Source organism: Sorex fumeus, unplaced genomic scaffold, assembly GCF_029834395.1.
Source record: "Sorex fumeus unplaced genomic scaffold, SorFum_2.1 ptg000019l, whole genome shotgun sequence".
NCBI classification, from domain to species: Eukaryota; Metazoa; Chordata; class Mammalia; order Eulipotyphla; family Soricidae; genus Sorex; species Sorex fumeus.
The window spans coordinates 13,496,462-13,520,738 of record NW_026606076.1 but is presented as its reverse complement, the minus strand read 5'-3'; the positions used below and the strand labels follow the sequence as shown (position 1 = coordinate 13,520,738).

Sequence of the window (24,277 nt, the reverse complement as noted above, 5' to 3'; positions counted from 1 at the left end):
CACCCCTGGATATGAATGGGCAGTTTGGAACACTCGCACACATTCATACAGTCACACCCACCCACAGCCAAACACGGACTCTGGAACAGGCCCTGTCCTGGGAACACACACCCTGCCCCGCACTACACACACACACACACACACACACACACACGCACACGCACATGCACCACACACACACACAGATGCATGACACACAGTCACAGACACACTTCATACAAACACAGATCCACACACAGGCACATTTCCCACGCAACCCCATGGACACACCCCACTTACCCCCCACACTCACACACCCCCTCAGCTCAAGAACACGCAGGGAACCGGGCTGATGCTGCAGTGTTAGTAGCTGGGCCAAGGCTATTCGTGGGGGGTTTGGGTGGGGGCCGCAGTGCCAGAGCGAGACCTAGGGTCAGCCTGAGGCAATTGCCCTCAGTCCCCCTCTGTCCCTATGCACTGGGCATGGGTTAGTTTTTTTTTGAGGGGGGTGGGCACACCCAGAAGTGCTCAGGACTGACTCCTGGTTCTGTACTCAGGGATCACTTCTTTTTTTTTTTTTGGTTTTTGGGTCACACCCGGCGGTGCTCAGGGGTTACCCCTGGCTTTGCACTCAGTATTTACTCCTGGCAGTGCTCAGAGGACCCTATGGGATGCTGGGAATCGAACCCGGGTCAGCCGCGTGTAAGGCAAACACCCTACCTGCTGTGCTATCCCTCCAGCCCCCTCAGGGATCACTTCTGATGGTGCTGGGGGCCCCTACAGGGTGCCGGAGTCACAGCTCCCTCCCAGCTATGCCATGGCTCAGGGTCCAGGGTTCTTTGGGGTAACTGGGTGGGGGTAGGGTTTGGCGGTGGGGAGCGCCCCGGGGTGCTCTGAGCCCTCGAACATTTTCTTGCTGCTTCCAGCTTGGAGACTGGGGCCTTCCCCGCGCCCAGAGCCAGTGTGACTGCGCAGGCGCCCCTGGAATGACTGGGACCTTCCGTGGCCACGTCGCCCCATCCTGCAGCACCCACCACCCACACCGGGACAGCCGGCTGGTGGCCCCCTCGGCACCTCCCCCCAAGGTACTGGGCCCTCCAGGTCGGGAGAACTTGGGGTCAGGACACGCTGGGCCCAACCTGGGGACCTCCAGGAGGTCCCAGATACCCCAGAGTAGACACCAGGAGAGTCACCCCGGCTCCTCCTGCTGCCCGGGGTCTCCAACCCACTGACCCCCACAACTGCTCTCTGGCCCTGCCCCCTGCCCTGCCCCATCATAGCCCCCTTACCCCCCCTTGGCCCCGCCCACTGCCCCCACACCCGCCATCCAGCCTTGCCCTCCGGGGTCCGGACCCCACACCCAGTCCAGGCCCTTCCCCACCTCTGCTTCATCCCCCATGTCCCACACGCAGCCAGCCCAGCCGTGCTCCCCAGTCCCCAGACCCGACCTATCACCACCCTCCACCGTATCCCCAGGTCACCACATCCCTCCTCCCACCCAGCATGTGGCACAAACCCGCTGTCCCCATGTCTCAGGGCCTGGCTCTGCAAGGGGCTGGAGCATCCTGGCTGGGGGCCCAGGACGGAAATCCCTGCAGGCTCAGGGCTCCATCCTCACAGAGCCCTGTGGAGTCACTTACCCAGCCCGCAGACTCATCATTGTGAGGCCTCCTGGGAGGAGGGTGCCCGCGACAGTAACAGTGGGGCCCCTTGGCTTCATGCTTTCCTGCTGGAGCCCCTGTGGCCTGAAGGCGCCGCCTCCAGCATCTCCGCCTGCACCCCGACCTCCTCCCGCTGCAGGTCACCGGGTGCACAGGTGCTTCCAACCCTATCCTTGAAGCCAATGCGCCCCCTTCTCCTCTGCCCCTCCCCCAGGACCCAGCCGCCTGACCCACGAACTGACCCGGCCACCCACTGCCACCGCAGCCCCTAGATGCCGCCCCCGCTGGCCCCAAAGGCCCCGGGCGCGAGTCCATGGAGCGACTCCGCAGGCAGCTTCGCCAGGAGGTCCCCGGCCCCCAGCCAGCAGCCCGGCTGGGACGGCGGGGCCAGGCCCTTCCCGGGCCACTTCTGTGAGCTCTGCAAGGTCAGCTGTGCCGGCCCGCAGGTCAGCGCCCACCAGGTCATGCTCGGGTGGGGGTCAGGGCTGGCATGAGTCCCCCATGCGCCTGCCCCTGCACTGGTCCCGGTGGTCTTTGGCAGACCGTTCTGGCATCGGAGCAGGAGCAAGAGCAAGTGACGTGGTGCTGACCGGGACCAGAGGGACTGGCCGGCCACATCCCCTGCTCACAGCCTCCCTGGGGGAGATGGGGGCCTCTGCCGCCCCGGGGGCTGGGGACTGGCCAGTGACACGTGTCTGTGACCTCCCAGGGGCCAGAGATGGGCCAGTGCACATGTCTGTGACCCACATGTACTGGGTATGTGTACTGGACGTGTGCTGGTGGGCATTTGCGTGCACATGTGTGTGTCTGCACACATACATGCCTTCACGTGGGTGTGTGCACCTTTGCGTGTGTCCCTGCATGGGAGCACTTTACACACCCCATGTTTGTGCATGTGTCTCTGCGTCTCGTGTGCCTGCTATGCATGTGGGTTGGTGCGTGCATGTCTGTGGTGTTTGCTGTGTGCCCAGGTACATCTGTGTACACACGTGTCTGGTGTTTCTGCCTCTGTGAGCACTGTGTGAACGCACACATACTCATGCGTGTAGGTCTGTGCATACATGTGTGTGCACACAACTGTAGGCATGTATTTCACGTATGTGCACACATACCAATGTGCATGTCATGTGAGCATATGTGTGCAGACACATGTATGCCCATGTGTGTGTGCATGGTGTTCCCATGTGTACTTTTGTGTGTATGCACATATTTGCAGGTGTGTGATGGTGTGTCCTGTGTGAGCACACATGTGTTTGGTGTGTCCTCTTGCATACATTTGTGTGTACCCATGTGTGCCTGTATGCCATGTGTATGCCCACTCTGCAGGTGTGTGTCCTATGTGTGTCGTGTGCTTCTGTGAGCAGATGTGTGTGTGTGTGTGTGTGTGTGTGTGTGTGTGTGTGTGTGTGTGGTTTGGGTGAAGGATTCTCAGCCCCACTTACAGAAAACCTCAGCATGAGTGATTCCCTGAGCAGAGCGAGGGTCACCTCGAAATAATAATGAGAAATGTGAACAGGAGACAGGGAGAGAGAAGGAGAGAGAGAGGGAGAAGGGTAGAGGGAGAGAGGGGGAAATTGGGAGAGACAGGGAGAGAGGAAGAGAGATGGGGAGAGAGGAGTGGAGGAAGGAGAGGAAGAGAGAGAGAGAGAGGGAGAAGAGAGAGGGGGAGAAAGGAGAAAGGGAGAGGACAGTGAGTGCATGAGCACACAGCCCTCCCGGGTTGCACATGGTCCCCAACACTGTTGCAAACAATCCCCGGCACAAACCATCGCCCTCCCCGCCCCCTACCCCAGCCAGACGTGTTGACTAGTGGGGACCATGGCTGTAAGGGCTGGGCCACGTACTTTAGTCCAAGTGCTGGAGGCCCGGGTTTATTCCCAGTCACATGGTCCCTGAGCATCACGGGAAGTGACCCACCAACCAGCCCAGCACCCAGCTGGCCGCATCCCCAGAGTCCCAGTGGTGTGACCAGCAGACGGAAGAAAAGATGGGGAGGAAGGGAGGAGGGAAGGGAGGAGGGCGGGATTGAGGCAGCCGGGATGTGTGAATGGTTCATCCCCCAGGGGACAAGGCCGAGCTCTGCCCTGCCCCGTGGCCCCCCCAGCAGCCGCCCGGAAGCGGGGAGACCGGGCCCCGCCCACCCCTGCTGTCTCCCGCAGACTTACCGGGAGCACTTGGAGGGGCAGAAGCACCGGCGGAAGGAGGCGGCCAGGCCGTGCGAGGGCGAGGGCGACCCCCAGGACCCCCTGCACTGCAGCCTCTGCTCAGTATCCTGCACTGGGCCGGCCGCGTACGCTGCTCACCTCCGAGGCGCCCGGCACCAAAAGGTGGGGCGCCCTGACCCGGAGCTCGCGGGGCACGCCCCCTCCCCCACCAGGAGTGTCCCCAGCGCTGCATGCACCCCCCAACAGGGCCAGGTGTGACCCCAGCACTCCATTGCTCTCCCCCCACCGTGACCCCACACTGCACACGCCCCTCCTCCCAACAGGGCCACGGGGGGCCCCGGGGCCCAGGACCACATCCTGGCATGGCTTCAGACCATCAGCCCCTCATTACCGAGTCAGGTAGCTCCTGGAGCCCCAAGCACTGCTGGGGGTACTCAAACTCCCCCTAAAAAGCGGAGGGACTGGAGCGATAGCACAGCCGGTAGGGCATTTGCCTTGCGTGCAGTCGACCCAGGTTCGATTCCCAGCATCCCATAGTTCAATTCCCAGCATCCTATAGGGTCCCCTGAGCACTGCAAGGAGTGATTCCTGAGTGCAGAGCCAGGAGGAACCCCTGAGCATCGCCTGGTGGGACCCAAAAAGAGAAAAAGAAAATAGCAAGGGGGGGTCCCTAGGACTGGGGGTAGTGTGGGATCGGACACAGCAGGGGGCACCTGGGGTGGCAGATACAACAGGGGGCTGGGGCTCCAGGGGGGTTGAACACTTCAGGGGGGTCCCAGGGGCACTGGGGGAAGGCCAGACAAAGTATGGGGGAGTCTGTGACTTTAAGCTCCAGTGACCAGTCACTCAGTATAACATGCTGTGATCGGGCCCAGCATCCGAGGAGTGTGGTGGGGGCTGCTCTGGGGGTCACCACCTTGCAACCCCCCCACCCTGTTCCCACCTGCACTCCCCATCTCCAAGGAAGTCCCAAGATGCCCAGACAGGGCGGGGGCCACCTCTGTTCCAGGTGCTCAGGCTGCACGGCAAACTGGGGAGACCCGTGCCCCCCACGGCCCCGGCCCTCCCCGCCGCGGCCCCTGCCAGTCCCGGAAGCCGCTCCCCGAGCCGGTCTCCGTCGCCCAAGAGGACGGTGGCCTCGAAAGTCATGCTTGTGGGTACGTTCATCTGCGCAGTGGGGGGGCTCTCGTGGAGAGCAATGCACAGAGCAATGGGGGCCCCTCCCTGCACCCCGTCTTCCCTGCTGGGGGCCAGCTGATGTCAAGCTACGGCACAGGGGAGAAATGGCTGGGTCTCAGGGTTCCCGGGTTCTAGTCTGGTTCACTGCCCCACCGCCCCTTTAGGACGATTTGGGGGCCTGGGACACGGCTCGGGGAGCAGAGACATGCCCCAAATCGCTGACACCAGCCTAGTTGGTGTCTGCCCAGATCAGCAGGTGGGAAATCTGAGGTGGCCGTTGGCGCATGGGGATCCAATCGGGGGACCCCCAGTAAGCAGCAGAGATGAGACTCGACCCTCCCTCCCAGCTCCGGAGCTTCAAACCATACCTTGCCCAGGCGGAAAAAGGGGGTCCAGCATTCCTGTGCCAGCTGCACCCCAGTCCTGGCTGGCCCGGTTCCAGCCTGGGGTCTCTCACTTCTGGGCACACAAGTAGCAGCTGGCACTGTGGGGTTCAGATCCCCTTGGTCCAGCAGCGGACACTTGCCTGTGTGGAGACACACCAGGGGTGCCTCCTTCAGGGCCCCCCGAGGCGCATCCGTGCAGCAGCAGACCCCCAGAGGCCAGAGGAGTGGGGCCCGGAGAATGGGCCCCCCACGGAGGCCCCACGGAAGCTTCTGGAAGCAGCTGTGACTCGCCCCCTGTGGGCCCCGAGTACGTGGAAGAGGTATGTGCTGACGTGCCCCACCCCAAGACAGATCCCGGGGAGCCAAGTGAAACGGGGCTTCCCATCACAGCGGAAGGAAGAGCCCCAGAAAGCCAGGGCATGCGGGAGCCATGGGACAGTCAGCGGAGAGGGCGCTGGCCTTGCACTTGGCTGACCAGGGTTGGTCCCCGGCAGCTCATAGGGTCACCCCTCCAGCCCAGCCATGAGTAATCCCTGAGCGCAGAGTGAAGTGTCAGCTGGATGTGGCCCAAATCCCACCCACCTACCCCCCCCCAAAAAAGGGCGTCACAGCCTGGGGCGTGGCTAGGGGTGAGAGGGGCTGGTCATGGGCGTGGCTTTGGTGGGGGTGGAGTTCGTGGGAGGGGCTAAATCAGGTGGGCGTGATGTTACGTGTGGGTGTGGTTGTTTGTGGGAGGAGCTATGTGTGGGCGGGGTCATGCAGGTAAGGCTCTGCGGCTGGTTTGTTGAGGGCTCGTGGGCGTGGCCTCTTGTGGGGGCGGGCTTTGATTGGGAGGGGCTCCGTGTGGGCGTGGCCTGCGGAAGTAACGAAACCCACCTTCCGCGCTGTTCCGCGTGTCCCAGGTGTGCAACGACGACGGCAAAGTGATCCGCTTCCACTGCAAGCTGTGTGTCTGCAGTTTCAACGACCGCAACGCCAGGGATATGCACGTGCGGGGCCGCCGCCATCGGCTGCAGTACAAGGTGCGCCCGGCAGGCCGGCCCCGGGTGCGGCTTCGTGGCGCGGCTGAGGGCGTGCGCGGGGGTCGCCGGGACTGCCAGACGCTTCGGGTCCGCGTCCTGTGGCATCACCCCGCGCCTGCCGCCGGCGGAGGACCCGGAGCGCGGCCGATACCTCGGACGGACGGGACACTTCTGTCCCTCCGTTCCCAGCACGAGCGAGCCCCGGGCGACGTTCAGCCGGACGCGCTCAGCAGAGGACGGGGTGCGCGCCCAGGGAATCGCTAGAACGCCCAGTGCGGGTGGTCCCGGGGATGTGCACGGGCTCCACCCTCCCTTTGCATCACACGGAGCGGCACGGCCTGGCGATGGCTCATCAGCGCGCGGCTGAACTGTTGCATTTCCTGCGGGCTCAGGGTCCGCGTAGGGCTGGGCAGGTTCCGTGCCTCTCTGATGGGATCGGGACCAGCACCAGCGCCCAGCCCAGACGTCTCCGCCATCAATGCTCACTGAGATTTGGGGAGCTCCCCTGGGTCCCCGGAGCAAGCTGGCCCTCTCATGGCCTCTCCCCGTCTGCAGAAAAAGGTGGACCCGGAGCTGCCGCTGGCGCTGAAGCCGAGCAGCCGCGCGCGGCGCCTCCTGGAGGAGAAGCTGAGGACGCAGCGGCAGCTCACCAAGCGGCGGCTGGAGGGCATGCGGCGCTGGTACAACGAGATGAGGTGCGGGGGACCACCAACCCCCCCCCCCAGCCCTCGCGTCGGCTGACCACCCACAACTTGGCCACCCTCCACCCGTCAGAGCAAACGCCAGGGCCTCCGAGTGGGCTGCAAAGCGCCCAGCACAGCGGCCATGCATGGGGGGGAAGGGCGTGGGGGGGCACGGGGTACGTACCCATGGGGTCTTGTGGGGTGCCTGAAAAGGACGGGCTCTGCGGGAATATTGTCTCTGGCATGCAAGAATACTGTCTCTGGCATGCACCTACGTGTGACTGACAGGCCAGTAGGTAGGCGTGTGTGGCACATAGGGCACATGCACATGTGTATTGTGTCATGAATGCATGTGTGTGGTCTGTACGAATGTCTGCATGTGTGTGGAGTGTGGAGCATGTGCAGAGCTTGTAGCAATGTGTGCCAAATGTTTCCCAAGTGTGCATGTGTGTAGCGTGTCGTGTGTGTGTGTGTGTGTGTGTGTGTGTGTATAGTCTGGAGCATGTGTACCTATGTGTGGAGCCTGCGTTGCTTGCATTAGGCACCTACTGACAGGTGAACATGACAGCCCTGTCCCCGCAGGCTCTACGATGCCTGCAAGAGGAGGATGGAGCAGCAGTCGCAGAGTCCGGATGAGCAGGTCTCCTGTCCCCTGCCCACCCGGCCCCTGCCCTTCGCAGGCAGCCTGGGGGAGTTGACCACCAAGGCCACAGCAGCCAGGGTGCGTCTATCTTGACCTCCCCCTTGACCTTCCTTTGTTAAAACGTCTTAATCCAAAGGTGCTCAGGGGGGGTTGGAGAGATAGCACAGCGGGTAGGGCGTTTGCCTTGCATGCGGCCGACCCAGGTTCGATTCCCAGCATCCCAGAGGGTCCCCCGAGCACTGCCAGGAGTGATTCCTGAGTGCAGAGCCAGGAGGAACCCTGTGCATCACCGGGTGTGACCCAAAAAGAAAAAAAAAAGTGTTCAGGGGCTGGACTGAGAGACCTCCTTCCCCTCCCCCTGCTCTTCACTAGCCCCCCCACTCCCCGGACCTGCAGATGGCGGGGCAGAGTGATGGAAGCCCAGGGTTGTCCACCCAGGGGTCCCAGGAGCTTCTGGCTCTAGGACCATGCCGCGGTTACCCCAGTTTTCCTTTTACCACTGGGAGACGGGTGCCCCATCTCTGCAGCTGTGCCCCGCCCGCCTCTTCCACAGCCCCCGAGGCGGCCCGAGTCCCACGATGACCGGCATGTGATGTGCAAGCACGCAGCCATCTATCCCACCGAGGCAGAGCTGCTGGCCGTGCAGCGGGCGGTAGCACATGCCGAGCGTGCGCTCAAGCTGGTGTCAGACGCACTCGCCCGGGAGCCCAAGGGCACCGACGGCAGGTAGAGGGGCTTGCGAGTGACTTGCTGGGGCTGCGCCAAAGCATGGAAGGGGGGCAGCGGAGCCATAGGACAGCGTGGAGGGTGCTGGCCTGGCACATGGCAGACCCAGGTTCCGTCCCTGGCATCCCATAGGGTTCCCAGAAGCCCATCAGGAGTGACTCCTGATCACAGAGCCAGGAGTAACCTCTGAGTACCTCTGCGTGTGACCAAAAAAATTTTTTAAAGTCAGGGGAGGGGGAAGTAGGTTGTCCTCATGTGGCCTCTTTGCAGATGGAGGACAACGGCCAGCTTCCCACGCTCAGAACTGCTGGTGTGACAACCCCCCTCCAGGGAAAAGCATAAATATACTTAAGGATATATAAATACAGACCAGGGGGGCTGGAGTGATAGCACAGCGGGTAGTGTGTTTGCCTTCCACCCGGTCAACCCAGGTTCGATTCTCAGCGTCCCATATGGTCCCCCAAGCACCACCAGGAGTAATTCCTGAGTGCAGAGCCAGGAGTGACCACTGTGCATCGCTGGGTGTGACCCAAAAAGCAAAAATAAATAAATAATACAGACCAGGAAGAGACTATAACAGGGAGGACACTTCCCTACCCGGATTCTACCCCAAGACCTGCCGGGAGAGATTCCTGGGCAGCTGGGTGTGCCCAGAAACCGAAAGGAAGATAAAGGGTCTGGAGGGGGCTTTATGGGACAGACCCAGGTTGATCCCCGGAACTCTGAGTGGTCCCCTGGAGCCTGCCAGGAGTGATCCCTGAGCACAGAGCCAGGTGTCAGCCCTAAGTGGACATGTGTTAACCAGAGCAGAAACTCCACCCCCATAAATCCCCCCAGGGAGCCCCTCCCTCTGTCTCTAGCTCTGATCTGGACACATGATGCTGGTGAGGTGTCCTGGGTGTTTGCAGGCTAAACAGCAGGCTCCTTTTGCCTTCCAGCTGTGTCCCCAAAAAGGGCGCATGCCCCGAGGCAGGGCCCTAAGTATGGGGACAAGGCCGGAGGATGGGGTTCCACTGCAGAGAGGTGCCCTTGCAGTGGGAGGTGCCGGGTTCCCAGCTCTGCACTGTGTGGTCCCCGAGCCCACCCACCACCACTGTGTGGTCCCCAGGAAGCACATTCACATACAGGAAGCACAGCACACTGAACCCCAAAGCAAACTTCTGCTCCAGCTTCTCCCCTGGACCTCACAGCCATCTGAAGGAGCAATTCTGTTCCTCCCTGCCAGGGGTCGTGGCCAGACAGGGTGCCCCCAGCCTGACTGTTGATGCTGGGCTCAGTTTTGTTATTTTGGGTGGGGAGGGGTCAGGGCTGACTCTTGACTCTATGTTCAGGGATCACTCCTAGCAGGGTGCAGGGGACCCCATGGAATGCTGGGGCTGGAACCTCGGTCTGCCACATATAAGGCAAGAGCCCTCCTGCTGTCCTGCCTGTCCAGCAGGACTCCAGCAGGCAGGAAACGTGCCTCTGTGTCATGGGTTCCCTCCGACTTGGCCTCACCGTGGTTTATTCTACAGTCGCTGCCTTAGCAGTGCTGGGTTGTTGGGCTTTGGGGGCGGGGGAGGGTTGTTTGTTTTTGATTTGTTGGCTACATCTGGCAGTGCTCAGGGCTGACTGCTGGCTCTGAGCTCAGGGATCACTTCTGACGGAGCTCGGGGAGACCCTATGGGATGCCAGGGATCAAATCCAGATCGGGGGGCTGGAGTAATAGCACAGCGGGTAGGGCGTTTGCCTTGCACCTGGCTGGCCGGGGTTCGATTCCCAGCATCCCATAGGGTCCCCTGAGCACTGCCAGGAGTAATTCCTGAGTGCAAAGCCAGGAGGAACCCCTGAGCACCACCAGGTGTGACCCTTTGGGGGTCACAAAAAACAAATCCAGATCGGCCAGCGCGCTCCTGGCTGTCCTGCTCCGACCTCACCATCACATCTTGAGTTAATGATTTATTTCGGTTGAGGTTGCACTCATCCACGCAGAAGCTGGATTCCACATCTCCTGCATGCAGCACCCCCTGCGCTGTCTGCTCATTCTCAAAACCACCGGCAGGGGTTTTAGGAGAATCTGTTCAAATAGCCTCACCGTTCCCACAACCCGGTGCTCAGCGCGGGGGTTTGCTTCTGTGTTGTCCGCCCTCCCTCCCCTGACGCTCTCTCCTTACCGCGCTGGTGATCATTTTAGTGGGGGGGGGGGGGGGCACCCGCACTGTTGGGGCCAGGCCTGGACACCCCTTGCAAAGCTGCGGGCATCTAGCTCGGGTTGAAGCATCAAGCACCGCACGTGGCGGTGGGCGGCTAGGGCGCAGCGGGGGGCCAAGGGAGTGGGATGGAGGGGTGGAGGGAGGCTTGGTCTGGACGTTTTCCACAAGAAGGAAGGGGAGAGGGCCCTTCGGGCACCTCCGTGGGAAAGCTGACGGAGTCGAGCCGCCACCCCCCCACCCCAACCCCAGCCTCGGTCTTACCCCCCCCCGCCCTGGAGCGCCCCCTGCCCAGCGCCCCCTCCTCCGCGACTTCCCACACGCCCGCCGCTTTGTCTCGGCAGCAGCCCGGAGACCTCGTCTCGGATCCTCAAAGGCGTGATGCGGGTGGGCCTGCTGGCCAAGGGCCTCCTCCTGCGGGGCGACCGCCAGGTGCAGCTGATCGTGCTGTGCTCGCAGAAGCCCACGCGCGCCTTGCTGCGGAGGGTGGCGCAGCAGCTGCCCCAGGAGCTGCCGGTGAGGACGAGGGGGCGGGGCAACAAGGGCGAGGGGTGGGGCTACAAGGGAAGCAGGCGTGTCTGCAAGGGAGCGGGGCAACAAGTAGACTGGGCGTGTCTGTGGAGGGCGGGGCGGCAGAGGCAGTGGGCGTGTCTTAGAGGGGCGGGGCAACAAGGGCGGTGGGCGGGGCGACAAAGACGGTGCTCCTGTCTGCGAGGGGAGGGGCGACTAGGACAGGAGGCGTGTCCGCATGGGACGGGGGGGGGGGGGGGAGGGTGGAGACAAGGGCAGTGGGCGTGTCTATGAGGGGCAGGAAAGTGGGCGGGGTAACAGAGGGGCCTTGGGCGGGCCAATGAGGGGCGTGTAGTCAGCATGTCAGGAGAGGGGCGGGGCAACAAAAGGCCGATTGACCAAAGGGTGGGCTCATGGGCACGGCACCTCAGCCTGGCGGGAGCATAGGACAGAAAGATGCAGATTGGGGGTGCCAGCTGGATGTCCCAGACTTTAGGCTGGGCTAAGCCCTCTAGGTGGTCACTTTCTGGACTCACCCGGGACTCAGGGGACAGGACAGAGGGTCTAGGGCAGCATCTGAACCTGTAGTCTGGCTTGGGGGACCCGTGCATCCTGTGGAGTGTGGCAGGATCACTGGGTGGCAGGGAGGGGCAGCCCCAGAGCAGAGCCCCATGAGGCTTGGGGTGCTTAGGCGTTCAAGGGATGGGCCGTGAGCCAGGGGTCTCATCTCCCCGGACCCCCGAGAACCAGGGGCTGGCAGGAGAGGCCACTGGGCCCCTCCCAGAAGAAGAGGGACCACCTAGGGGTATCTCCATGCAGCAGGATGGGGGCACCAGAGGGGCCTCCGCTCTGCCCGCAGCCCTCTCCCTTGGACCCCCCATTCCCCTGGGTATACACAGAGCGGCAGTCTCCTGCCAATCCTGTGCCCACTGACCCTGCGGGTGCCTATCTCATCGTAGGCCGTGACAGATGACAGGTACGAGGTGTCACCCGACCCTGAGACCGACATCGTGATCTCGTCGTGTGAGGAACCCAGGGTGCACGTGGTCGTGTCTGTCACGTCGCCCCTGATGCGGGAGGAGCCCAGCACCCACACAGGTATACGGCCAGGCCCCCTATCCGGGCATGCGAGGAGCCCGAGAAGCCAGTCAGAGTCTCCCGGCTCCAGCCCCCTCCCAGCACGGCCACTGGACCCGGACGTACCGTCTCCACACAGCTCCTAGAGGATTCTGGGACAGGTGGGGGGCTGCAGGGTGAGGTCAGAGGACCCTAGTGAAGTCTGGATGGATGGCACACACCACGGAATCTTCTAGAACAGCCCGCTCAGGTTTTCTTTTTTTTGTTTTTGTTTTGGGGCCCCACCCAGCAATGCTCAGGGGTTCCTCCTGGCTCTGCGCTCAGGGATCACTCCTGGTGAGGCTCAGGGACCCTATAGGGTGAGTGGGCAGGACATGCACGGCCTGCCCTCCCCGCTGTACGGTCCCTCCAGCCCCGGCCCCAGGCATTTATGTGTATGTGTGTCTGCGTCTGTGTGCTCAAGGTGTTCTTAAACCCCCTCCACAAATTTTATGCCACCAGAAAGGTGGTGCTTCTCTTCAAATTAATTCAGTTCTCAGTTTATAAAGAAGCACCTTGGGGCTGGAGAGACAGCACAGCGGGTAGGGCGTTTGCCTTGCACACCCCCGACTGGGGTTCAATTCCTAGCATCCCATATGGTCCCCTGAGCACCGCCAGGAGTAATTTCTGAGTGCAAAGCCAGGAGTAACCCCTATGCATCGCCGGGTGTGACCCAAAAGGAAAAAATAAATAAAAATAAAAAATAAAATAAAGACGCACCTTAAGGTGCAGGAGAGAGCACAGCGGGTAAGGGGCAGCCTGACACAAGCTGACCTGGGCTTGGTAGAAAGGAAGGTGGGGAGGGAGGAAGGAAAGAAGGGAGGGAGGGAGGGAGGGAAGGAAGGAAGGAAGGAAGGAAGGAAGGAAGGAAGGAAGGAAGGAGAGAAGGAAGGAAGGAAGGAGGGGATGAAGGAACAAGGGGAGGAAGGAAGGAAGGAAGGAAGGAAGGAAGGAAGGAAGGAAGGAAGGAGGGAAGGAGGGAAGGAAGGAAGGAAGGAGGAAGGGAAGGAAGGAGAGAAAGGAGGTGGGAAGGAAAGGAAGGAGAGAAGGAAGGAGGGAAGGAAAGGAGGGAGGGAAGGAAGGAAGGAAGGGAAGGAAAGAAGGAAGGAAGGTAGGAAGGAAGGAAGGAGGGAGGGAGGGAGGGAAGGAAGGAGGAAGGGAAGGAAGGAGAGAAAGGAGGTGGGAAGGAAAGGAAGGAGGGAAGGAAGGAGGAAGGGAAGGAAGGAGAGAAAGGAGGTGGGAATGAAAGGAAGGAGGGAAGGAAAGGAGGGAAGGAAGGAAGGAAGGAAGGGAAGGAAAGAAGGAGGGAGGGAGAGAAGGGAGGTGGGAAGGAAAGGAGGGAGGGAAGGAAGGAAGGAAGGAAGGGAAGGAAGGAGAGAAAGGTGGGAAGGAAAGGAAGGAGGGAAGGAAAGGAGGAAGGAAGGAAGGAAGGAGAGAAGGAAGGAAAGGAAGGAGGGAAGGAAGGAAGGAAGGGAAGGAGGGAAGGAAGGAGGAAGGGAAGGAAGGAGGAAGGGAAGGAAGGAGAGAAAAGAGGTGGGAAGGAAAGGAAGGAGAGAAGGAAAGGAAGGAAGGAAGGAAGGAAGGAAGGAAGGAAGGAGGAAGGAGGAAGGAAAGGAAGGAGGGAAGGAAAGGAGGGAGGGAGGGAAGGAAGGAAGGGAAGGGAAGGAAGGAAGGAAGGAAGGAAGGAAGGAGGGAAGGAGGGAGGGAGGGAGAGAAGGGAGGTGGGAAGGAAAGGGAGGAGAGAAGGAAAGGAGGGAAGGAAGGAAGGAAGGAAGGAGGAAAGGAAGGAGAGAAGGAAGGAGGGAAGGAAAGGGAGGTGGGAAGGAAAGGAGGGAGGGAAGGAAGGAAGGAAGGAGGGAGAGAAGGGAGGTGGGAAGGAAAGGAAGGAGAGAAGGAAGGAGGGAAGGAAAGGAGGGAGGGAAGGAAGGAAGGAAGGAAGGAAGGAAGGAAGGAAGGAAGGAAGGAAGGAGAGAAGGAAAGGAGGGAGGGAAGGAAGGAAGGGAAGGAAGGAAGGAAGGAAGGAAGGAAGGAAGGAGGGAAGGAAAGGAGGGAGGGAAGGAAGGAAGGAAGGAAGGAAGGAAGGAGAGAAGGAAAGGAGGGAGGGAAGGAAGGAAGGGAAGGAAGGAAGGAAGGAAGGAAGGAAGGAGGGAAGGAAAGGAGGGAAGGAAGGAAGGAAGGAAGGAAGGAAGGAAGGAAGGAAGGAGAGAAGGAAGGAGGGAAGGAAAGGAAGGAGGGAAGGAAGGAAGGAAGGAGGGAGGGAGGGAGGGAAGGAAGGAAGGAAGGAAGGAGAGGAAAGGAAGGAGGGAAGGAAGGAAGGAGAGAAGGAAGGAGGGAAGGAAAGGAGGGAGGGAAGGAAGGAAGGAAGGAGAGAAGGAAAGGAGGGAGGGAAGGAAGGAAGGAAGGGAAGGAAAGAAGGAAGGAAGGAGGGAAGGAAGGAGGGAGAGAAGGGAGGTGGGAAGGAAAGGGAGGTGGGAAGGAAAGGAGGGAGGGAAGGAAAGAAGGAAGGAAGGAAGGAAGGAGGAGGAAGGAAGGAAGGAAGGAAGGAAGGAAGGAAGGAGGGAGAGAAGGGAGGTGGGAAGGAAAGGGAGGTGGGAAGGAAAGGAGGGAGGGAAGGAAGAAGGAAGGAAGGAAGGAAGGAAGGAAGGAAGGAAGGAGAGAAGGAAGGAGGGAAGGAAGGAAGGATGGAGGAAGGGAAGGAAGGAAAGGAGGTGGGAAGGAAAGGAAGGAGGGAAGGAAAGGAAGGAAGGAAGGAAGGAAGGAAGGAGGGAAGGAAAGGAGGGAGGGAGGGAAGGAAGGAAGGAAGGAAGGAAGGAAGGAAGGAAGGAAGGAGGGAGAGAAGGGAGGTGGGAAGGAAAGGGAGGTGGGAAGGAAAGGAGGGAAGGAAGGAAGGAAGGAAGGAAGGAAGGATGGAGGAAGGGAAGGAAGGAAAGGAGGTGGGAAGGAAAGGAAGGAGGGAAGGAAAGGAAGGAAGGAAGGAAGGAAGGAAGGAAGGAAAGAAGGAAGGAAGGAGGGAAGGAGGGAGAGAAGGGAGGTGGGAAGGAAAGGGAGGTGGGAAGGAAAGGAGGGAAGGAAGGAAGGAAGGAAGGATGGAGGAAGGAAGGAAGGAAAGGAGGTGGGAAGGAAAGGAGGTGGGAAGGAAAGGAGGTGGGAAGGAAAGGAGGGAAGGAAGGAAGGAAGGAAGGAAGGAAGGAAGGAAGGAAGGAAGGAAGGAGGGAGGAAGGAAGGAAGGAAAGGAGGTGGGAAGGAAAGGAGGTGGGAAGGAAAGGAAGGAGGGAAGGAAAGGAAGGAAGGAAGGAAGGAAGGAAGGAAGGATGGAGGAAGGGAAGGAAGGAAAGGAGGTGGGAAGGAAAGGAAGGAGGGAAGGAAGGAAGGAAGGAAGGAAGGAAGGAAGGAAGGAAGGAAGGAAGGAAGGAAGGAAGGAAGACAGGGAGGGTTTCAGGGTGGGGGGCTCCAATCGGGGAAGAGCCAGGTGAATGAAGCTGGAGGGACTCTGAGTGGGGCCCCAGGGGGCAGCCCCTTGCACACAGCTGCGTTTTCCTTTGCCTTCTAGAAGGATCCGAGGCCCCTGGGCAGGAGCCGGACGTCCTGAGCCCCGAGCGGTGCCTGCAGTCCCTGGCCGCGCTGCGCCATGCCAAGTGGTTCCAGGTGAGGGGCCGGGCGGCGGGTGGGCTCAGTGAGGGGCGCGGGCGCGTGGCCGCCACTCTGCAGCTACGCGGAGGGGTCCTGAGCCGGCGCCCACACCCGGCCCCCCTCCCCGACGGTGCGTTTCCCGCCCCAGGCGCGAGCCAGCAGCCTGCAGCCCTGCGTCATCGTCATCCGGCTCCTCCGAGACCTGTGCCAGCGCGTGCCCACCTGGGGGGCCCTGCCTGACTGGGTGAGGCGGCCCGGGTGGCCAGCGAGCCCCCAAACCTCTCTGCAAGCCCTCCCAATTCCCTCCTCCCGGATCCAGCGGACCGCCTCCCGGAAGGGGGTGCAGCCCGCTAGAGACCCCACCCAACCTCGTTTGCCTGCCCGCCCTTATCTGAACCACAAGACCTTGCACACCAGCAAGGCCTTATGCAAATTCGGGGCGCCAGGGAAAAACTGCGGGGCGGCCCCTCCCTGCCCGGACACCCTGGGGCCCTCCTGCGGGAAGAGGTGCGAGAATCCAGCCGCCCCCCCCACGCCCCACGTTCCAGCCTCCAAGGGTGGCGCCAGGTCCGCACTCTGAGGACCTCCACTTCCACCCCCACGGGGTCCCCTGGCACCCCCTTTCTGTGGATCCCGGCCCGTCCATGACGCTGAAGCTGTTCCTTCCGGTCCACACGCCCCCCAACCCAATGCTCCCGTGCCCTTGCCAGCTGCAGAGAATCCTAAAATTTGCGGGTCCCTTGGAGCCTCTGCCGCTCGTCCCTGACCACCCCCCAGGCTCAAACTGGGTCCAGGGCAGTGTGGGCTCTGGACGGGGCGCCCCTGATCCTGGCCAGCACAGATGGACCAGCTTCAGGTCCACCGCCAGGCAAAAGACCCGCATTCCCTTAAGCTGTTTCCCTGGAAACGGAGGCGGCGACACCCCCCCCCCCCACCCCGGGCTCCTGAAAACCCACGCGGTTTCACAAACCACCCCGGTGACTGGTGGAGAAACTGAGGCAGGGGAGTCCAGAAGCCTCAAGGGTCAGGCCAGAATGCAGCACACACGGTCGAGCAAGGGAAGTGGGGGCGGTCGGGGGGGCGGGGGCGCCCTGCCTCAGCGGACCCCCAAAGCTGCCCCTTGCCCTGCGCCAGGCCCTGGAGCTGCTGGTCGAGAAGGCCCTGAGCAGCGCCGCGGGGCCGCTGAGCCCGGGGGACGCGGTGCGGCGGGTCCTGGAGTGCGTGGCCTCGGGGACACTCCTGAGAGGTCAGTCCCGCCCCCCACCCCCCACGGGGTCCACCTCTGCACCACTGAGCACGGTGCACGGCAGGGTGCCCCAGCTTCAGACACCCGGAGAGCCGGAGAGCCGCAGGGAGGGTGGGGGCCTGGCTGATGGACCCCTCACCGGGGACGTGTCCGGAGGCGGGTGCGGGGAGGGGCGCGGCCCAGCGGTGCCTCCCGCGTGGCCCCGGCCCCCGCCTCCACTGGCTTTGAGGGAGTTGCGCAAGGGCCCACGAGAGGAGGAGGCGGTGGGTCACGTCCAAAGGGCAGTGCCGGAAGGGGAGGTCCCAGGCTGCGGGGTGGAGGGGGGGGCGGGAGGGGATGTCTCCACGTCACCTGCATGCTGACGCACGACGCTATGGCAGACACGTGCACGCGTGCAGGCGCCAACACGCGGATCCATGTGCCTGCACGCGGGGACAGGCGCGAGTACGCAGAACAGGCGCGCGCATCTGTGCCTACGTGTGCGGATACATGCACGAGCGCTCTGGGACACGCGCGCACACGTGCACCTGCGCGCAGGGCGGGGGCATAGACGGGGCGAGGGCGCGCCAGGGGAGGCGCGAGGAACCCTCATCCCACGTGCGCTCTCCTTGTGGGCGCCCCCCCCAAGACGGGCCGGGCCTGCAGGACCCCTGCGAGAAGGAGCAGATGGACGCCCTGGGCTCCATGAGCCTGCAGGAGCGGGAAGACGTCACGTCCAGCGCCCAGGTAGGCGCTTCCCCCTTCTCGACCCCCAAGGCCTCCCCCATCCCAGGGCCACACCCAAGAGGGGGGGTCCCGCGGCCTAGGATGGGCTCTGGGTGCCCGGGGGCGGGGGGGGAGAGTGGGAAGCTCGGTTCTCAGGGGTCCCTGGGGCCTCCGCGTGTATGGACCTTTGTGGGAGGAGTGGGAAGTGCTCCCTGGATCAGAACCAGGGGACAGGACGTGGGGGGACCCCTGGGGCGGGCAGGGGGCCTGGCGGGCCCCTGACGCTCTGCCCCGCAGCACGCCCTCCGGATGCTGGCCTTCCGGCAGATCCACAAGATCCTGGACATGGACCCGCTGCCGCCCCCCAGGAGCAGGCTTGGGGCGCGCTTCCGAAAGCGGCTGCGGGAGGCGGCCGAGGGCGAGGCCCAGCGGCAGCAGCAGCAGCCTCGCGAGGGCGCCCAGGGGTGCCCGTGAGCGGTCCCACGGGGCTGGGGGGAACCCTCCCACCGGCGGAACTGACCGGAAGTCGCACGCAGCAAGGCGGCAACGCTCCCTTCCTCCTTCGCTTTAGGCCCTGAGCAGAGTCGAAGCATCCTCCCCCACCCCTAACCGCCGGCCCGTCCCCCGTGCTGGCCCCCTCCCCATCTGGATACTGGGGTCCTTGTTCGGGGGAAAACGGGCAGGCGGCGCGCAGGCCGGGAGGAGCAGGGCCCAGGGGTGCCCCCCGGGCCCCCAAACCCAGCTACTGCAAACCTCACGCAGCCTCTCCAGATTGGCGGACTGGCCCGGGCACGGGTCCCAGCGCAGACCCTGGGTGTGGGGAACGTCATCTGTCACCCCCTTCCCAGTGACCCCCCCAGCCCCAAACCACTGAGTGCCTTCCACAGTTCGGGAGGGAGATGCTCCCCCCTCCTGTTCACGGGGGTGGGGACTGGGGGTGCCACCTCCCCCAATCCTCACTGACCCAGGCCAGCCTCTGGGCACGGAGTTCCCAGGGCTGTGCCTGGTGCCAGGCACTGGTGGACCTGGGTGGGGGGACCCCGGCCACCCTTCCCCCACCTTACTCATTTTCTTGGCCAACTGCCCCAAGGTTTGGAAGGAGAGGCCAAGCCAGCGCCCGTGTCATAGCTGTGTGGGCCCCAGGCAGGGAATAAAGTGCTACTCATCTGCTGTGTACCTGTGCTCCTTCCCCCCCACCCCCAGGCCAGCTCCACTTTGGGGTCCTGCCTCTGCCCACGTACACACCCCTGGCTCACATGTGCAGACCCCTGTGAGGGAACCCACCCTGGCCTGGCCCAAGAGACAGGCAACGGGAGCAACAGAGCCAAGAGACAGGCAACGGGAGCAACAGAGACTTTCAATGGGAAGGTGAAGGCCTGGAAGGCTTCCTGGAGAAGAGGGCAACTAAGCAAGAGTTGGGGGAGAAACTCTTGGACTGCAAGGCTCCCACCATCCTCTGGTGGTGGTGGCGGGGGGCGGGGGGAGCGGGGGGGAGCTACAAGCAAAGCTCAGAGCTATTCCAGGCACCACTGGGGGGGAGGGGGCAGAGAGGAGCCCAGAATAGTAGGTGCCCATGGACACCCAGCAAGGGCACTGCATGCCTGCCGGACACACAGGCAGGACCCCCCTTCTCAGAGCCAGGCCGGGCTGCTGCTTTATTTAGGAGTGGGCACACCTGGCTGTGCTCAGGTCTGACTCCTGGCTCTGCACTCAGGAATTACTCCTGGCGGTGCTTGGGAGACCATATGGGATGCCGGGGATCGAACCCGGGTCTGCCGCGTGCAAGGTAAATGCCCTACCCGCTGTACTATCGCTCCAGCCCCCTCAGATCACTTCTGTGAGGGTCAGAGAGTCAGGACGGTGGCTGGGGCGCATGTGAACGGCCCAGTTTTATCCCTGGTACCACAGGGCCCCCAGGCTCTGCAGGGGGCTCTCCACACCAAATGAGAGACCTGGACAACCCCCTGCACCCCAGGGCCCTGAAGTGGGCCAGTGGCCAAGAATTGCTAGGAGGGGTCCCCAGGGCCGCCGAGAATTGCTTCAAAGCCCCCACCCCCTGCAATGAAAATTAAAAAAACACCAAAAACAAAAAGTTTTAAAGGGCTGGAGCGATAGTACAGCAGGTAGGGCATTTACTTTGCAAGCAGTCGACCCGGTATCTATCTCCAGCATCCCATAGGGTCCCCTGAGCACTGCCAGGAGTGATTCCTGAGTGCAGAGCCAGGAGGAACCCCTGTGCATCGCCGGGTGTGACACAAAAACCAAGAAAAAAAAACAAAAAATGGGACCGGAGCAATAGTCCAGCAGGGAGGGCACTGGCCTTGCACGCAGTCAAACCAGGTTCCATCCCCGACATCCCATCGGGTCCTCTGAGCACTGCCAGGGGAGTGATCCCTGAGCACAGAGCAAGGAGTCAGCCAAACAAAACCAAGCTGCACTAGCCGCACACCAGCTTCGCATCCAGCCCTGCCCGTTGCCCCAGCCTCCCTTCCCCATTTTCACCCGTTTAACACCCACCCTGGATTCCCACTCAGCCCCTGGGCCAGCAGCGCCCTGGGGAAGGGGAGCGGGTGGGCGCCCTGGGGCCATATGCGCGCAGCAGGCACGTGCCCCTGCTGTGGGCTGAGCCACCAGCTGCTGCGCATCGGCGGGGGTGCGGCGAGCTCTGCTGCCAGCCTGACACGGGAACAGATCGGCCCGGGGTGTCGCCTCCCCCGACTCCAGGGAACGAGGGGCCGGTGAGCGTCGCCCACCCAGCAGGGCTGTGAGGAGGGCTCGGTCATGAAAGGCACCGTTGGGGACCGGGGCCGGAGCACGGGGCTCCCGGGAAGACCCCCCGGAGCCCTGACTGGGTGAGGAACCCCCAAGACAGAGTCAGGAGCAGCTGGTAAAAAAAAAAGAGCAATGATCAGACCCCCCGGGGGGCTCCTATGGATGTCAGGGATCGAACCCTGGTCAACTGCGTGCAAGGCAAGTGCCCTCCCCGCTGTACTATCTCTCCAGCCCTGACGTCGCAAATGCTGTAGTCTAGGGACAGGGATGGGACAGACTCAGGGCTAGGTCTGAGTCTGTTCTCTACCTTCCTCTCCCCCAACTTTTCACTCCTGTCTCTGTTCACTTCACTTGTCCTTGGAAGTCCCAGCCCACATCTGGCGAAGAGAGAAAAGCAGAGTGAGGAGCTTGAGTCACACAGGGCGGGGGGTGGGGGTGGTCCAGCCAGGTCCAGTTGTCCCCACAAAAATAAGAAGCCTGGGACTGGAGCGATAGTACAGCGGGTAGGGCATTTGCCTTGCACGCGGCTGACCCGGGTTCGATTCCCAGCATCCCATATGGTCCCCCGAGCACTGCCGGGAGTAATTCCTGAGCATCGCTGGGTGTGGCCCCCAAATAAAAACAAAGAAAAGACACAAAAATTGGGGCTGGAGCAATAGTGCAGTGGGTAGGGCGTTTGCCTTGCACACAGCTAACCCAGGTTCGAATCCCAGCATCCCATATGGTCCCCCGAGCACCTCCAGGAGTAATTTTGAGTGCAGAGCCAGGAGTAACCCCTGAGCATCGCCGGGTGTGACCCAAAAAGCAAAAAAAAAAAAAAAAGACACAGAAAGACACAGGGTGAAGGCCCTGATGGTCAGCGAGACTGGAGAGAGGACGGCAGTGGAGAGAGACACACGCCATCTTCTGTGCCCGGTCACCTCCTCCCCATCAGCGGCCGGCTGGAGCATTCGGACACATGCCTGGCACGTGGGCTCAGCACCAGCGGGCAGTGAGGCCAGCAACGCAAGCCAGCATCTTTCCTCGAAAGAGCAGCATGTTCCCCGCGGGCACCCTGGCTGATGGCTCTCAGGAAGGAGCTAAATTTAAAGGTTACACTAATTGCTAATTGGGACAGGTGATAGGATGGCCCCAGGCGGCCACTTTCAGCGAGGATCTGCACAGCAGAAGGCCTGCACGCTCAGCCGTGCCCACCTGCCAGGCCCTGCTCCCATTTGCCTCCCCCACGCCCAAACCCTGGGCACATTCTCTCCCCGGATACCCCACAGGGCGTGCGCGGGCACAAGGACTGCAGAGACCTGGTCATGCCCAGCGCCACCACCCCCTCCTGTGACCAGGGCAAGCCTCCAGCCTCTGTCTTCTCATCTGTGCAAGGGAACAACAGGTCCTAGGTACTATTTATGAACAACCCACATCCCCGACAGCCCAGTGGTAAGATGAGCCCTGAGCACCTGCTCTGTGCTAGGAGCAGAGGCCAAAGCAGTGAGCAGATTCGCCCCTAGCCCCTTGGGGAGCTGGTCTAAAAAGGATGCAGTTAAGGAAGACTAGATAAACAAGAAAAATACTCCATCAGGGGCTGGAGAGATAGCACAGCGGGTAGGGCGTTTGCCTTGCACACGGCCGACCCGGGTTCGATTCCCAGCATCCCATATGGTCCCCTGAACACCGCCAGGAGTAACCCCTGTGCATCGCCAGGTGTGACCCAAATATATATTCCATCAGACGGTATATGGATTGCAGACGCACACACACACGTGCACATGCACCCCCACATGTGCACACGTACTCCCCCACGCACACACTGGCACGGACACTTGTACTGCACACACACACACACTTGCACACACAGGCACACACAAGGGCTCACACACTCACGCGCACACACGCATGCACACGCACAAAGCCATGTGCACACACAGGCGCACACACACTCGCATGCACACCCACGCACACGCACACACTGTGCAGAGCGGAAGTGAAAAGCAGGGTCCAGCATAGTCTGGGTGGTTGTGGATTCTTGGACGCTTCTGGGAATACAAAGAGAAGACCAGTAATCCCACCGGCTTCTTTGCCCCTACAAAGACTACATTTCCCAGCTTCCCCTGCGACACGGCTTGGCCACGTGGCTACCTCCACCCAACAGGGTGAAAGAATCCTTAAAGGGAAGAGACGCCCTCTTCGGGACCCACTTCCTGCTACTGATTGACTGGAATGCAGGTGGGACGGCTGGAGCTCAAGCAGCCACTTTGGATGAAGAGGTGCAAGTTCCAGTGCTGTGAAAGGCCGAACAGTGAGATGGCAGACGCCTCAGACCACGATACTGCCTCCCTCAGAAGGGATCATTTCTAATTCAGACCTCTAGTATGTAGGAACTTAAATCCTGTGCAACCCAATCCTAACTGATGCATCCAATAAAGTGCACATCTCTCTCTCCCCTCTCTCTCTCTCTCTGTCTCTCTTACACACACACACACACACACACACACACATACACATCCCCCCTTGGTTTGTTGCTTGCAATGATGCAATGATCTCCATTCCTATTAGGAAAAAGAGAATAAGAGTTGTGCCCTGTCTCAAAGAAGATTCGAACCTACCAGAGAAGACCACAGACTTCTGGGCTGAGTCCGTTCTGGAACGCTGGCAAAAGACTTTGCCTCCATTTCTTAACCCTTGTGGCTGGAGTCACAACTCTGGGCTTTTGGAAAGAGACACCCAGAAGACCCTGCTTCCCGCTGGGCTTCGGGTGATCGGGCTTGCAGTTCCACACATCGAGTTTGGTCATTTTCCTACCCCAATTTTGGCCCCCACAACCACTGTTAGGGCGTCTTCAAGTCGCAAGGACAGAAGCCATCCTGAGGAGATGAAGCACAAAGGTAAGCCAAGCACAGGTGACGCGGGACAGAACAATATGTACAGTACATTTGCCTCACGTGGCTGACGTGGGTTCGATCTGCAGCACCCCATAGGACCCCAACCCACAGGAGTGATCCCTGAACTCAAACCCCTGCCCACACCTGGGAGTGCCCCCCATCTTCCAGAGAGAGGGACCTGGGGAGTCCAGGCAGCTGGCACAGGTGTGTCCAGGAGCCTTCGCCAGTCCAAGCCACGCTTTTGGTTCTTCTAAAAGTCTTCATCTGGGGCCAGAGCAATAGTCCAGTGAGGAAGGTACTTGCCTTGCAACCCAGGTTTGATCCCGACGCCCCACAGGTTCCTCTGAGCACCATCAGGAGTGATTTCTGAGTGCAGAGACAGGACTATGCCCCAAGCATCTCCAGGAGTGACTCAAAAAGCAAAAAAAAAAAAAAAAAAAACCCACCTTCCTCCTTCTGGAGGACTTTGCAGAGGATGAAACCCAGGAATCAGGGGGCTGGAAGTGCATGTATTACTCAGAAACTAAGAATTGTAGTTTTAAAGAGTGAGGAAGTGGACTTCATGCCCAATTCAATCAGCCTAATCAATGGCTGATAAATAGCAATACTCCTACATTAAAATAAGAAAATAAATAAAGAGTGAGGAAGCTGGGAAGAGATAGCACAGTGGGGAGGGCACTTGTCTTCTCCACTTGTATGCGTCTGATGCAGGTTTGATCCCCGGCAGCCCATAGGGTCCCCCCAAGCCCCTCCAGGGCTGATTCCTGATCACAGAACTAGGAGTAAGCCTTG

General features: G+C 61.2%; 1 protein-coding gene across 2 annotated transcripts; it reads left to right on the top strand.

Annotated features, from left to right (window-relative positions):
- Positions 1-1,878: 1,878 nt before the first annotated feature.
- On the top strand, positions 1,879-18,329 carry ZFR2 (zinc finger RNA binding protein 2). 2 transcript variants are annotated; one of them, XM_056113214.1, is made up of 15 exons: positions 1,879-2,086; positions 3,800-3,967; positions 4,815-4,962; positions 5,545-5,690; positions 6,273-6,392; positions 6,948-7,087; positions 7,658-7,796; positions 8,272-8,444; positions 10,981-11,149; positions 12,103-12,241; positions 15,810-15,904; positions 16,038-16,133; positions 17,024-17,135; positions 17,764-17,861; positions 18,138-18,329. In XM_056113214.1, exons 1-15 carry the CDS (start codon positions 1,913-1,915, stop codon positions 18,312-18,314), a joined length of 2,094 nt encoding a protein of 697 aa, XP_055969189.1. In that variant the 5' UTR covers positions 1,879-1,912; the 3' UTR covers positions 18,315-18,329. The 2 variants fall into 2 exon arrangements, with proteins under 2 accessions (XP_055969189.1, XP_055969188.1); XM_056113213.1 differs by having other exon boundaries at positions 1,880-2,086; positions 10,978-11,149.
- The last annotated feature ends 5,948 nt before the right edge of the window (positions 18,330-24,277 follow it).